This window comes from Ornithorhynchus anatinus, chromosome 3, assembly GCF_004115215.2.
Source record: "Ornithorhynchus anatinus isolate Pmale09 chromosome 3, mOrnAna1.pri.v4, whole genome shotgun sequence".
In the NCBI taxonomy this organism is placed as follows: Eukaryota; Metazoa; Chordata; class Mammalia; order Monotremata; family Ornithorhynchidae; genus Ornithorhynchus; species Ornithorhynchus anatinus.
The window spans coordinates 37,989,240-38,005,281 of NC_041730.1; the positions used below are offsets into that span (position 1 = coordinate 37,989,240).

At 41.8% G+C, this 16,042-nt stretch overlaps 1 protein-coding gene and 1 long non-coding RNA gene across 2 annotated transcripts in view; one reads left to right on the top strand and one right to left on the bottom strand.

Moving 5' to 3' along the window:
- LOC103166130 overlaps positions 1-16,042 on the bottom strand; it is a 55,222-nt gene that overhangs the window by 22,251 nt on the left and 16,929 nt on the right. The window lies entirely within an intron of this gene.
- The window catches only part of BBOX1 (gamma-butyrobetaine hydroxylase 1), a 65,320-nt gene continuing 49,972 nt past the window's right edge, over positions 695-16,042 (top strand). Inside the window, exons 1-2 of the mRNA XM_001511096.5 lie at positions 695-1,062; positions 15,239-15,552. Coding sequence (XP_001511146.2) covers positions 15,316-15,552 — 237 coding nt within the window. The 5' untranslated portion in view covers positions 695-1,062; positions 15,239-15,315. The remainder of the gene's footprint in view (positions 1,063-15,238; positions 15,553-16,042) is intronic.

A 16,042-nucleotide genomic window follows, 5' to 3' on the forward strand; every position in this document is an offset into this window, starting at 1 on the left:
ACAGTTGGGTGAGTGTCTGGACGAATGATTTATTTTCCATTTCCCTCTCTTATGGCAAGACACTATATTAACAGCAGGGAGATCTGTCATTCAAACCAGGTGCTGACCTAATTAGTTCCTCACTGCAGCCTAGATCTTGGTGGGTTGCCACATGTATTTCCTTTTTGGTTTGCTTTTGTGTCTACAGTGAATGTGTATGTCAAGCAATTCAGTGACATTAGTTAGCAATAACACCTTAGGGCAGTAAATTCCCCATCTAGGTTTCCCTCCAGAATCTTCACTTTATCACCCAGATTGTGCATTCAGAGGAAAGAGGTGAGCAGGAGGGAGAGGAGGTGGCCATATATTTTATTGTAGAAGATTTGCTTTAAAATTCAGTGTCCGGAGATCTCCACAGGGGTTCTGCCTTTCTGTCTTTTCCTGTGGCCCACTCATGTAGAAATAGGTAGCTCTCTATAAGGAAATTCAGTTACTTCGGTTGAGTACTGAGAAACTGGGGAAACAGAAAGGGAAGACATTTGTTTAATGATTATATTTGGACTTTCCCCTGAAGAGATCAAGGTGCCTATTCTGTTTTTGGTTTTGCCAAAAGTAACGCAGGCAAGTGGGGAAAAAAATGAACCTCAGAAAAGAGGCCAGTATTCCTCAGGAGAGAGGGGATTTTTCCCTTGCCACCTAAGGAAGTAATACTGCCTTTGCTGAGATGCCCAGTGGGTAATTCTGGTTCTGGGAACAAGTTACAGCCAATGACAGCTTCTCTAGCTCAAGCCCTTGGGCTGTGCAAGCTTTGAACATTATTTATCATAACCGGTCCTTGTTTGGCTGGCAACTTCTTCAGAGGAGAATATCCTTTCTCATTAGCAGTCAGGGAGGTGCTGCAATCTGAGGGAAGTGCTGTGAAGGTTCTCCAAAACTTGAAAACCACAGCTGCAAAGAAGGACTGCCACAACAGAAAAAGTTGCATGGAAAATTGGAGCTTTCTGTTTCTCATGATGTGATTAGCCAACAAGAATTTTCAAAGGGAACCCTCGAAGGACAATCGTTGTACATTAAAAACAGGAGGTAACTTTTCTTTGCCGTCTTCAGTAAACTTTTGCATGATTTCATCAGATGCGGGGTGATCTTGATTTGAAATGGGACATTACTGGGCTTCCTCTTATTTGAATTGAACAGGGAGACATTTCTTGAGCATTTTTAATTGATTTCAAATTTAGGACCTCCTCATGAATGAGTGGACAAGATCTCCAGTTCAGGAGATATGAAAATCTGTTCAAATATATATTTGAGATATGTGATATTTCAAAAAGATTTATTTCTGGACACCTATAGAAGAAGTTGATTAATTAAACTATCATTCTGCAATCATCTTTGAAAGTAAGCTAAGAAAACACTTATCCTTCAGTCCACTGAGTTTCCAGACTCCAACTTGCTAGTCCTCATCCTCTCCATTGCTTGTTTTTAACCATTTTGGCAGGGGCAGGGAGAAGTGAAACTCAAATCTGTCAATTCCGCTATATTTTAGTGGTTCTGGTGAAAAAGTATTCGTGGAAAAGAGTATTAATTGATAAAGTGAGGATTTTTAAATTATACAGCATTTCCATTATTAATGCTTTCCTGTCCCTAGTTACCATGCATGAATAGATTTGACTGTATTTGCCCACACACCTCACTCTTCTAACAGCAACCTACTCACTATACTTTGATCTTTTCTATCTCTCTGCCAACCCCTTGCCTAGGTCCTCTTCCTGGCCAGGGTTCTCCTCCTCACTCTTTAGTCTGTGACAGGCCACCACTCTCAGCGTGGCTCAGTGGAAAGAGCACGGGCTTTGGAGTCAGAGTTCATGGGTTCGAATCCCGGCTCGGCCACTTGTCAGCTGTGTGACTTTGGGCAAGTCACTTAACTTCTCTGTGCCTCAGTTACCTCATCTGTAAAATGGGGATTAAGACTGTGAGCCCCACGTGGGACAAGCTGATTCCCCTGCGTCTACCCCAGCGCTTAGAACAGTGCTCGGCACATAGTAAGCGCTTAACAAATACCAACATTATTATTATTATTACATCTTCAAAGTCTTATTAAAATCACATCTCTTCCAAGAGGCTTTCCGTGACTAAACCCTCATCTATCCTACTCCCCCTCCCATGTGCATCATCTATGCACTTGGATCAGTACCCTTTGAGCACTTGATAGTCACATACCCTTTGAGTATTTGATAGTCACCCGACCCCCCAAACCCCACAACACTACAGATCCATAATTATTTTAATGTCTGTCTCTCCTTTTGGAGTGTAAGCTCCTTGCAGGCAAAGAACGTATCCACCAACTCCAATGTATTGTACTCTCTCAAGACCTTAGTACAGTGCTATAAATAAATAATAAATAAATAAATAATGTTGGTATTTGTTAAGCGCTTACTATGTGCAGAGCACTGTTCTAAGTGCTGGGGTAGATCCAGGGTAATCAGGTTGTCCCACATGAGGCTCACAGTTAATCCCCATTTTACAGATGAGGTAACTGAGGCACAGAGAAGTTAAGTGACTTGCCCACAGTCACACAGCTGACAAGTGGCAGAGCCAGGATTCGAACTCATGACCTCTGACTCCCAAGCCCAGGCTCTTTCCACTAGGCCACACTGTTTCTCTAGGCCATGCTGCTTCTCAACTGTACTTTACTACTGAGCACTTACTACTGAGCACTGAGCACAGTAAGTGCTCAGTAAGTACTTAGCACAGTAAGTGCCCAGCAAGTGCTCAGTAAGCACAGTAAGTGCTCAATAAATACTATCGTTTGACTGATTAATGCAGCTATGTCCTCAGAGACAGTTACTGTTTAAGCTAGATGAAACTGGTCTTGCCTCAGTTTAGTTGTGCATACCACAGCTGAAAGAAACAGCTGGAGTCTTTCTCAAGGAATCCATTTCCAAGTCCAGTATTTGCACTGTATATAACCAGCATCTGAAAAATGTTTGTACTAGGTATGTAAAAATGTCTTAGATCTTATTTTGAATATTAAGAACACTCCTTTTCTGAAACTGTCCTTCTTCCTTAATTCAGCTGTGAATTTGGGCTAAAGACTAAAATCCAAGTAGGTCTGCCTTTGACCATATCTTCATCATTCAAGTGGACTTTAATAATAATAATAGTATTTGTTAAGCAATCATAGTGTGCCAAGCACTAGGATAGGTACGGTAGAATCAGATCAGACAAAGTCCTTGAATCCCATTGAACTCGATCTAAAGAAGAGAGAAGACAGGTATTTAATCCCCATTTAACAGATGAGGAAGCTGAGGCACAGAGAAATTAAATGACTTGCCACTAGCAGGCAAGTGGTAAAGCTGGAATTAGGACCCAAGCTGCCTATGCTCTTTCCTCTAATCCACACTGCTTCCCACACTGCTTAACTTCCAGCTGTTTTGGAATTTTAGCATCACCTCATAGTTGTGTCCTCTCTGGGCAATTGGTATAGGACAATGGTCCTCTGTATTGCCTCCTATTCTGGTAAATCAGGATGGAGAATTCAACCTACTTTTATCCAAAACTATCTGAAAGATAAAGAAAACCAGAACAAAAAATCTTGTCTATCATTGCAGTGGAAATTTCCTACGATAAAGTAATCTGCTGGAGAAAAGTATTGGCACCCATCTATTCTACGATCTTTTAAAGCTCAAGGTGTTTGTGAGGGTGATGGTGGAGGTGGGAAGGAGAGAAAAAAATCAGATAAAGAGTAGAATTAAGGAAAAAGTTATCACATAAGATAGTAATCACCTTCAACCTAGCACTATATTTTCAAGGACATAGAACAGTCATTTCCCCAGCAACCAAATCTGATATCTCACAGAGTGAATTATGATTCTGTTTGGGAAATAAGCCAGCTGAACCAGATGAGTTTGAAAGAAACAATCATCCTTCGTTTATGGAAATTTCTTAAGTTAGGCAACTGGGAGGAGTGCAATACTGGAAGTCCATGTGGAACCAGAAGTATTTTTAGAGGTTTTTCCACCGCCGTTTCTCTTTCTTCATGGGATGTCAACAGCTTTTCAAATACCTAACCATAGAGTAGTCGTGACTACCCATATGTTGCTGCCAGAGTCAAATTCTCACAGACAAAAACTTAACTCCAGCTAAGGCAAGTGTGCTAAATTACCTTACTTTTGAGAGCAACTGCAAAATGAATCATACTAAATGATTCAAATCATTAGACATACTGGAGGTTAACTATGAATGTTAATTCTCATTAATGGATATTTCATTTTCTAAATCTGATCCCATCTTTAGCCCTCAAAAATAGACCTCAGCTCAGCCAGAAAAAGTTACCGCACCAGTCATCGTTTGTACGGAAAAAGTGATTTTCATCTCCTACTTGGCGTTTGCATTAGTTATATTCTAAATAATATACTTAACTGTCTTAAACTGAAAATGTCCTTCCTAGATTTCCCAGGAAATTAAACTTCTTCCGTACAGTGTAAACCAAAATTTTCCACACTGCCCCATATATAGGAATGATCTCCACTTTGTCATCCTAAGCCTCCTGCCTCCCCATATTCAAAGACTTTCCTCAAACCTCCATGCATGTGGAGCATAATCTGAGGTCAGATCAGTTTGGTAAGAAGACTCATTTCCTCAGTATGTATATATTAACAAATTACCCAGAAAATATAAATTTTGCATATTTGAGATTCTCTTTCCCAACATACTCACTGAAATAGTTGGATAAGTCCTGACAAAGTATATTTTTGAGACTCAGCTATCAGGACAGTTTATATGTGGTAGACAAAACCTCTAACATTAGCTCTTCCCCAAAGTATTCACTAAAAGTCTATCTAACCTGCAAAAAAATGGAAAATGCAAGTAGAAAAATCAAGCAAGCAAAATTGAAAACCTTGTTTTTAAAAGAGTTCAATTTGTTTGTAGAAAATATGTATGTCTGATACATATGCAGTATATTCAATATGGTCATCATACCACTTAGGGAGGGGACCACATTGTGTGTTTGTTCCATACAAAAATCTAGCTCAAATAGAAGCTCTTGGAATATTCATTTGTAATATACATCATTTGGCGTGAAAATATTCTAGAGCATAAAATATTTTGTTATATTTGTGTCAAAATAAGGAAAATAGATAAGAATTTTGTAGTGTACTAAACATGGACCTAGACTTGCATTATGAAAATGTATCATAGTAGAAAAATATAATTTTGAAAGGTATGAATACTTGTCTCTGTAATGACCACTGGGAAGTGTTAAAGCTGCAGTCTTGTATTAAAATATTTAAGCCACCCACAAATTCCAGAATTACATTCCCAACAATTTATCTACTGAAAGGCTTTTGAAGGTTATTTTATTTAGTGATAACGATTCATTTTCTCTTAGCTGGAATATTTGGGGGCACAGTACACCTGTAGAAGTGGCAGAAGGGAAAATAACTCCCACCCACAACATTTATTTTTCTCCATCTGAGGCCTTTTTCGGGGTTCATTGAAATGATGTCAAAAGAGGAATGCTTTGTGGGCAGAAACTTCCCTGTCTCTCCCCACCAAATAGCTCCATGTTCATCATTGATAGTATGCCCCTCTCAGAACACTATAGGACATATTTGTGTTGTGTACAGAAAGAGCACCTTCATCCCAACCCCCTTTCTTCTCTCCCCTCACTCCATTTCTTAGATACATGTAATTAGGCTTCCCTATTATAATAGTGATATTTGTTAAACACTTACTATGTGTCAAGCACTGTACTAAGCACTGGAGTAGTTACAAGATAAAAAGATTGGACACAGTCCTTGTCCTCTATGAGGCTCACAGTCTAAGTAGGAGGGAGAACAGGCATTGTCTCCCCATTTCACAGATGAGGAAACTGAGGCACCACGAAGTTGAGTGACTTGTCCAAGGTCCCACAGCAGGCAAGTGGCAGATCAAGGATTATAACCCAGGTCCTCTGACTCCCAGATCCTTGCTCTTTCCACTAGCCTCTGCTGCATCTCTATGCAGACCAAACCAGTTTTCTCTCTTTCTCTTCCTATCTCTCATTCATTTTCCTCCTTTTCCCCCCATTCTCTCATTCTCTTTTCCCTTTTATTTTCCCACTCCCTCCCTCTGTCTCTCTCCCGTCTCTCTCTCTCTCTTTCTCTCTTTCTGTATCTTTCATTTACTTTCCTCCTTTTTCTTTGCCTTTCTTTTTCTCTCACTCACTCTTTTCTCTTTATCTTTCCCTCTCCCTTTCTCTCTATCACTCTCTTTCCACCTTTTTCTTTTCTTCTTCCTCTCTCTTTCCACCTCAGTCACTCCCCTCTCCCCCAGCCCTCAACCTTTTTCTCCTTCTCTCTCACTCTGTTTCACTCCTTGTCTTTCTGCCAATAAAAGACTATGGGGGCTAAGATCAGGGTTATGATTTTTTTTGTTTCAGCTCCAAAAAGAAGAAAATTGTATTGACTAAAATGGCAACATATTTAGGAGTACTGTATTTTAGCCCATCTGTAGCAAGGAATAAGGAAAAGTCATTTGGAAGCAATGAGCCTGAGCAATTAAAAAAATAAGAAGCTAAGTTGAAAAGCAAACAGCTCTTTTCACTAACAAGGGACATGTTTTGGCTGGTTTCAGCTGTTCATTCAATAGTATTTATTCAATAGTATTTATTGAGCGCTTACTATGTACAGAGCACTGTACTAAGCGCTTGGGATGAACAAGTCGGCAACAGATAGAGACAGTCCCTGCCGTTTGACGGGCTTACAGTCTAATCGGGGGAGACGGACAGACAAGAACAATGGCACTAAACAGCGTCAAGGGGAAGAACATCTCGTAAAAACAATGGCAACTAAATAGAATCAAGGCGATGTACAATTCATTAACAAAATAAATAGGGTAATGGAAATATATACAGTTGAGCGAATGAGTACAGTGCTGTGGGGATGGGAAGGGAGAGGTGGAGGAGCAGAGGGAAAAGGGGAAAAGGAGGCTTTAGCTGCGGAGAGGTAAAGGGGGGATGGCAGAGGGAGTAGAGGGGGAAGAGGAGCTCAGTCTGGGAAGGTCTCTTGGAGGAGGTGATTTTTAAGTAAGGTTTTGAAGAGGGAAAGAGAATCAGTTTGGCGGAGGTGAGGAGGGAGGGCGTTCCAGGACCGCGGGAGGACGTGACCCAGGGGTCGACGGCGGGATAGGCAAGACCGAGGGACGGTGAAGAGGTGGGCGGCAGAGGAGCGGAGTGTGCGGGGTGGGCGGTAGAAAGAGAGAAGGGAGGAGAGGTAGGAAGGGGCAAGGTGATGGAGAGCCTTGAAGCCTAGAGTGAGGAGTTTTTGTTTGGAGCGGAGGTCGATAGGCAACCACTGGAGTTGTTTAAGAAGGGGAGTGACACGCCCAGATCGTTTCTGCAGGAAGATGAGCCGGGCAGCGGAGTGAAGAATAGACCGGAGCGGGGCGAGAGAGGAGGAAGGGAGATCAGAGAGAAGGCTGACACAGTAGTCTAGCCGGGATATAACGAGAGCCCGTAATAGTAAGGTAGCCGTTTGGGTGGAGAGGAAAGGGCGGATCTTGGCGATATTGTAGAGGTGAAACCGGCAGGTCTTGGTAACGGATAGGATGTGTGGGGTGAACGAGAGAGACGAGTCAAGGATGACACCGAGATTGCGGGCCTGAGAGACGGGAAGGATGGTCGTGCCATCCACGGTGATAGAGAAGACTGGGAGAGGACCGGGTTTGGGAGGGAAGATGAGGAGCTCGGTCTTGCTCATGTTGAGTTTTAGGTGGCGGGCCGACATCCAGGTGGAGATGTCCCGGAGGCAGGAGGAGATGCGAGCCTGAAGGGAGGGGGAGAGGACAGGGGCGGAGATGTAGATCTGCGTGTCATCTGCGTAGAGATGGTAGTCAAAGCCGTGAGAGCGGATGAGTTCACCGAGGGAGTGAGTGTAAATGGAGAACAGAAGAGGGCCAAGAACTGACCCTTGAGGAACTCCAACAGTTAAAGGATGGGAGGGGGAGGAGGCTCCAGCGTAGGAGACCGAGAATGATCGGCCAGAGAGGTAAGAGGAGAACCAGGAGAGGACAGAGTCCGTGAAGCCAAGGTGAGATAAGGTATGGAGGAGGAGGGGATGGTCGACAGTGTCAAAGGCAGCAGAGAGGTCAAGGAGGATCAGAATGGAGTAGGAGCCATTGGATTTGGCAAGAAGGAGGTCATGGGTGACCTTGGAGAGAGCAGTCTCGGTAGAGTGGAGGGGACGGAAGCCAGATTGGAGGGGGTCTAGGAGAGAATGGGAGTTAAGGAATTCACCTGTGTCCCAAATTGAGGATATGAATTTAAACTTTAAAACCTACTTACATGTGGAAAATTGACCAATATAAGCTAACGGATGCTGGAGCGTTAAGTTAAAATGCAGAAGGCATTAGCTTCCTTCCTGAAATGCCCATATCCCATACATTTATATGGAGCTGGCTTACTGGAACCTAAAAGGTCTATAGGGTTTAGTCCATGTCAACATGCAGTGGTCTCCTGGGTTGCTACTGATTCCCGAATGGATACACAATAGACCAACAATAATAACACAACCATGCTTATGGTAAATCACTAAGAAAAAAGAAGAAAAAAATTGTCTTTCTTTGCAATTAGATTCTATGAATGAAAAAGAAATAGCCTCAAAACTTACTTCCAGAAGGGATTATCTCTCACTGATCTTGTTGACCCCTAGAATTCAAACATTCAAAGTGCTACACATATGTGTTTACTCACGAGAGCAGTTGAATATTAGAATAAATATCTGTTTAATCTTTTAAAACAAACAAAATGACTCAGGCTGTCACTTTCTATCTAGTTGTCTACAGCAGCAGTAGGGAACTAATCAAAAGTCCAGTGAGAGTGTCCAGAGCAACTGGTAAACTAGCCTACTGAAGGCCTCTGATGACTCCAAGTCTGGGTCAAAGGTTATTCCAGGCTTTGGAGGAAATCCCACAATGGTCTTTCTCATTTGAACAAAAAGTAGGTAGGGGAGACAGTTCTTATAATGACAATTAGTTCAACCTGGGGCATTTCTGACTGTAAGAAAGAACCACCAGGAAAGAAGCCAGGAAAGAAGTCAGCTCTGTGACCTTGGCCAAGTATCTTCACTTTCCTCTGCCTCAGTTACCTCATCTGTAAAATGGATATTGAGACTTTGAGCCCTATGTGGGACTGGGACTGTGACTTGCCTGATTTGCTTGTAATAATAGTAATAGTTGTTATATTTATTAAGCACTTACTATGTGCCAAGAACTGTACTAAGTGCCTCTAGACTGTGAGCTTGTTGTGGGCAGGGAATGTGTCTGTTTATTGCTATATTGTACTTTCCCAAGTGCTTGATATAGTACTCTGCATACGGTTAGCCCTCGATAAATATGTTACTGCTCAATAAATATGATTGAACATAGCACTTGACAAATACCACAATTATTACAGTGCCTGCCACATAGTAACCACTTAACAAATACCATAAAAAAGCCAGTCCAGGCCCAGTAAAATGAGTGTCAATCCGCTTTGCCTTATGCCTCCCTCGACTGATGTGTTTATAGATTTCTGAGGTATTACTGAGCTTCCTTTTATTATGTGAGGCCATGTAGCATGTGTATATACTTATACTTATCTTCACTTGCCTTGTAAGCTCCTGCCCAGTTTTATTTTCTATGCTGTTTACTGCAGTAGTGACCTTCAAACTTTGTGTGCTATATTTTATATTATTTTTAAGTAATGTGCAACTGGTAGGTCTGAAAATGTTGGTTGCCTGTATTTGATCCTAGAAGTGAGAAAATTATCAAAATATCTTTCAGAGAATGCATGGAGTAAGATCAATTCTAGAGACTGGCTCCCTTTGCCCAGAAGCAGAAGCAGTGTATGTAATAGCACTGCAAGCTTTATTGCTGCTGGATTGCAAGAATAACAATACCAGTAGAAGGCCTAGGCACAATATTAATGTTACTGTACTAAACACTGTGGTAGATACGAGAAAATGAGGTTGGGCACAGTCCCTGCTCCAAAGAGTTCACAGTCCAAGGCACAGGAAGAATATTCATTCAATCATATTTATTGAGCGCTTACTGTGTGCAGACCGTATTTAATCCCCATTTTACAGATGAGGAAACTAAGACACAGAGAAGTTAAGTGTCTTGTCCAGGGTCACAAGGGAAGGGTCACACAGGAAGCAAGTGGTGAAGCCGGGATTAGAACCAAGTCCTCTGACTCCCAGGCCCACACTGTTTCCACTAGGCCAAGCTGCTTCAGCTTGTCACCTGAGAGTAGGTAATATCTTGATGTCTTGCATCCAAGCAAGTTCCTGTTTTTCCATTTAAAGGCCTAAAAAAGGTTGTGCATGAATTTTGATTTCATGTGAACAGCCCCAAATGCCTAATGTATCTCCCTGATTTGGTGTTGCCTCTTTTAGTAAATTAATCCTCAATTGTAATTCATTTGGGAGGTTCTTGCCTTCTGTTTCTAACCAGTTTCTCCTTGGCATGCACCTTAAGTGGCTGAATTATCCATTAGTCTGGAAATAGATACCGATTAAGTAACAAATACCATAGGAATATAGCAAGCTAGCCAAAAGGCTGCTCCTGGATATTTTCCTGCTGCTTGTGTTTTCATTGTGGTTCATCCATCATCCCCACTACTGTATTTATTTGCTGTGAAAGACAAATGCTTACTGCCTACTCATAGATGTTTCTCTGTGGTTGAGCACTGATGGACCATAAACACCCAGCAAGAAGTAGAACATTTGGCAACAGAGTGCATGTTAATCGTTTCTATAGATGTGAGGGTGTGTGTGCATATGTTTGTGTGTGTGTGTGTGTGTGTGTGTGTGTGTGTAGGGAATTGTACCCAGATGCACACATGTGAGAATGCTTATAATTGATTCCTGAACATGCTTTCCCCCATTGAGGAGGAGGCCCTTCTAGACATTAAGAACTGGTCACAGTTTAGAGACATGACCTCAGTTCCTACTTTTGAGGAAATAACCTCTGCAGTCAGAGCTCTGAAAACTGGAAAAGCAACTGAATCCTACATAAATCTGCACACATGAGAGATCCTAAGTCTCGGACATCTGAACGAGGTTTCCTCAGCAGATGCCACAGAAACTTAAAGATGCCACGATAACCATGATTATCAAGGAGTCAGGGGAAAAGGTGACTGTGGACACTACCGGGGAATGTCCTGCTTTCTAATTGTCAAGAGTCCTTCTGCACACAATACTGAAGAGAGAAGCTGGCCTTCCCCTATGCCACAGAAATGTCCTGTCAGTCCCTGCTCTCCACCACCATGGTAATAATATTAATAATAATGTTGGTATTTGTTAAGTGCTTACTATGTGCCAGTACTGTTCTAAGCGCTGGGGTAGATACAGGGTAATCAGGTTGTCCAACGTGAGGTTCACAGTCTTAATCCCCATTTTACAGATAAGGCAACTAAGGCACCGAGAAGTTAAGTGACGTGCCCAATATCACACAGCTGAAAGGTGGCAGAGCAGGGATTAGAACCTATGACCTCTGACTCCTAAATCCATGCTCTTTCCTCTGAGCCACGCTGGAGAAGCAGCAGAAAGAGCATGATGAGACTGTTGGATTCTGAGCCACAAGGAGCTTGAAACTCTGCTCTCTTGAAGCAAAACTTAGTGTTCTTTCCTATTTATCATTATCCTTATCTTTATTTCATTTTCTGTATTTCTATGTTTCATCTTTTAGCTCTATTGCCAGTCCTTCTTCCTACACTTATTTTTAGATTTTGAGCCCCTTAGAGGCCAGAGATTATCTCTAATTCTTACCCGTATCCTGTTTTCCAACCCTTAGCACAGCACTTTGCACCCACAGTAGGTGTTCAGTAAATACCTCAACTGTAAAATGGGGATTGAATCCTACTCCTTCCTACTTTGGCTGTAAGCCCCAGGTGGGACAAGGACTCTGTCCAGCCTGATTAATTTGAATCTACCTCAGCACTTAAAACAGTGCTAGACCCATAGTAAGTGCTAAACAAAAACCATAACAATACTATTATTAGCACTCCTGAAGATCACTGTCTACCAGTAACTACTGAATCACATATGATCTGTGGCTTCAGACTAAAACACAGTTGCAGGAAAAGTGTAGAGAGCAACACTAAGGTATCTATAGTGTGTTCACTGACCTTTCAAAATCATATGGCATTATCAACAGCCCAGAGCTCTGGTAACTTCTAAGCAATTTTAGCTGACTTGAGAAATTCATCAGGATCCTTAAGCTAAAGCAGGGCAGTGAGGTTGGCAGAGTCAGGATTGCCTGCTCCCCATCCTCTAGACTATGAGCTCATTGTGGGCAGGGAATGTGTCTGCTTATTGTTATATTGTACTTTCCCAAATGCTTACTACAGTGCTTTGCACACAGTAAGCACTCAATCAATATGACTGAATGAATGTATGAATATTTGTCCATTGCCAGCTGAGTGAACTGGGCTGTGTGGTAGGCCCACTGGGCTTCAACCTTTTCTAGGCTGCTATGGGTTAAAATTAGGTCTGAGGAAAACCAGAGTTATGCACCAGCCCAAACCTGAGAAGCCTAACATTAAACCAAACAGACCAAATCAGGAGATAGGGTTAAGTCTTAATACTCAATTCATTGTATAGTTCTCTGATCATAGTAAATGTTCAATAAATATCTGATTTGGGGAAGCAGCATGGTGCATGGATAGAGCATGAGCCTGGGAGTCAGAATGTCTTGGGTTCATTCATTCATTCAATAGTATTTATTGAGTGCTTTCTATGTGCAGAGCACTGTACTAAGCACTTGGAATGTACAATTCGGCAACAAATAGAGACAATCCCTGCCCAATGATGGGCTCACAGTCTAATCTAATCCCAGCTCTGCCACTTGTCAGCTGTGTGACCTTAGGCAAGTCACTTCACTTCTCTGGGCCTCAGTTACCTCATCTGTAAAATGGGGATTAAGACTGTGAGGCCCATATGGGACAGGGACTGTGTCCAACCTGATTATCTTGTATCTACCCCAACACTCAGAACAGTTCATGGCACATAGAAAGCGCTTAACAAACACCATAAATATTGTTATTCTTATTAAATAACATCAATTGGTTAACATGGAACTTCAATTTGTCCCTTAATTCTCTCACTTAGGCATTATGCTGCCCAATGTTACATGATAGACAAAGAGAAGGGAAACAAAATAAAAAGAGCTTGTTTTTTTAACAGAGTGAGTTGAAGGCCCTTTCTCAGGATCACACCTGGAGAGTTTCTAGTCTTAAATATGATAAAAAAAATTGTATTTGTTAAGCACTTACTATGTACAAAGCACTGTTCTAAGCACTGGGGGATACAAGGTGATCAGGTTGTCCCACGTGGGGCTCACAGTTTTTTAATGCCCATTTGACAGATGAGGTAACTGAGGCCCAGAGAAGTCAAGTGACTTGCCCAAGGTCACACAGCTGACTAGCAGCGGAGCCGGGATTAGAACCCGTGACCTCTGACTCCCAAGCCTGCGCTCTTTCCACTGAGCGAAGCTGCTTCTCTAGTCTTACCTATGGGAGGGAAAGTCAAGGCATACCCATTCCATTCCTAGCTTGGGCAGTGGCTAGCGAGAGGAAGGCAATCTGCTACAAGTCAAAACTCACCTGTGCTGGGTAGCAGCAGCATGGGAGAGAGTCGAGATAGAAGACAAGTTTATTGCGCGGAAAAAGGCAATAGTAACTTTTACCAAGAAAACTATGGATATACTACCAGAATGATTGCAGAGGGAGATGGGATGATCTGGGAGAGAGGTGTCCATGGAGTTGCTATGGGTCAGAGATGACTCAACAGCATAAGACAAGAAGTTTAAAGGGGTATCAAATTCTATACCAAATCAAAGGTCTATATGGCTATTGTGATATCCAATTTCCTTTTTTGGCTGAGACCTGGGTTGACTGTAGAAGACACATGAAGATTCTAGAGCAATTCACCAGCACCACCTAAGAACTATATCCAAATTCAACTGGTAGGACAAGATTACTAATGATGAATTGAAGCATTACCCTTCTGGGTAAAACATGTAATTGTAGTATTTTTTAACGACTTATTACATGCCAGGCCACATAACTGCTAAGCCGTGGGGTAGAGGAGCAGGGAGATACAAGCCAATAGGTTGCCAGTTCTTAATCCCCATTTCACAGATGAGGTTAACTGAGGCCCAGAGAAGTTAAGTGACTTGCCCAACGTCACACAGCAGACAAGTGGCGGAACTGGGAATAGAACCCACCACCTTATGACTCCCAGGCCTGTGCCCTATCCACTAAGCCACACTGCTTCCAAGAAGGCAAAATAAATTATTTAGACATAATGATGTACAATCTTAAACAATGTGAAATTACAGTGGAAAAAGCATGGGCCTGGGAATCGGGAGACTTGGGCTCTAACCCTGGCTCTGCCATTTGCCGGCTTCATGAGCTCAGGCAGCCACTTAACTTCTCTGTGCTTCAGTTTTCTCATCTGTAAAATGGGGATTAAATACTGGTTCTCTCACCTATTTAGACTGTGAGTCCTTTGCTAGATAGGGACTGTTGTCTGACCTGATTATCTTGTACTTACCCCAGCCATTAGTACACCTCATGACACAGAGTTAATCTTTAACAAATTCCAAACTCAAGCTTGAATGTAGGAATGAGAGATTGAATTTTACCTCCATTTGCCTTCAGGTATTGTTTGGCACCCTTGTGGTATGCACCGATTTCAGTTAAGCATATATTCAATTACATGTCTCGACCTGTTATTCACTTGTCCTGTATATGTATAGTACAGCTGTATTGAGTCCCCACGTCTTCCATTTAAAATCCAGAACTTAATAATTCATTCTTTTTTATTAGTATGTGTCAGTATATTGTATAGACCTAAATGTTACCATCTTCAGAAGTCTGAGTGTGGAATAAGAAATGTGAATGTTCCTTTAGGTATGGTTAAATAGGTTCATGATATGAGTTCTTATTATTTTTCAAATAATTATATCTAATGCCTATCCACTTGGGAGAAGCAGGCATTTACCTCTCTCCTTTTCCTTGTTTTTGTGTTTATTTGTTTTAAACTCTGGGTCGTTGTCCCACAGTATATTGTACTTGAATTTATCAGCAACCTAATGGGTTTCTATTTACAGTCTCTGGGGAATTTTTACCTGAACAAAGTTCGCTTCTTTGGAGATTTGAGAGTCAAAAAGCTATTTGGAGGGATAAAATGAATGGTAATGACCAAAGTCCATTCTGACTGTTCTTTCATTTGCGGAGAGTTTAAAAGAACAGCGGTGACCACAGGCCTCCCCTTTAACCCAGAAGCATTACAACAAACTCTGAAGTGATTCACAATGCAAACCAGCAACATGAGTTCAGCTATCCAGAAGGTGGAGGCTCTGGATACGCAGCGGATGGTCCGAGTTCATTGGGAAGATGGGGGTGAATCACTGTATCCTGCCGTTTGGTTGAGAGATAATTGCCAGTGCTGTGATTGCTACCTAAATTCTGCAAAGGCTCGGAAACTTCTTATCGAAGCCCTGGACATTAACACTGGTGTAAAGAGCCTGATTTTGACAGAAAGAAAAAAGGTACCTCTTTTTTAAAAAGCACTATCTAATAATAATTTGGATAATAATTTATTCATCTCATGGGTCAGTTCTGATCGTTTGGGATATTGGATATGTGAAATATGATTACAGTATTAACCAAAGGTGTTGAGAAAACATAGTTTATTATTCTGAAAGCAGCTAGAGCTCTATGTCAATCTCAGTTGCTTATCCTTATGACTTCTTTGCTTGAAAAGTTTAAAAATAGGAATAAGGGGCATCTGTTCCCTGGTATTTACTGAATGCTTACTGTATTCAGTGCACTGTACTAAGCACCTGGAAGAGTACAGCACAGCAGAATTGGCAAAGTTTCCTTCCCACAATGACCTTGTCTCCTTCGATTAGACTGTAAGCCCGTCAAAGGGCAGGGACTGTCTCTATCTGTTGCCGATTTGTACATTCCAAGCACTTAGTACAGTGCTCTGCACATAGTAAGCACCTAATAAATACTATTGAATGAATGAATGAACTT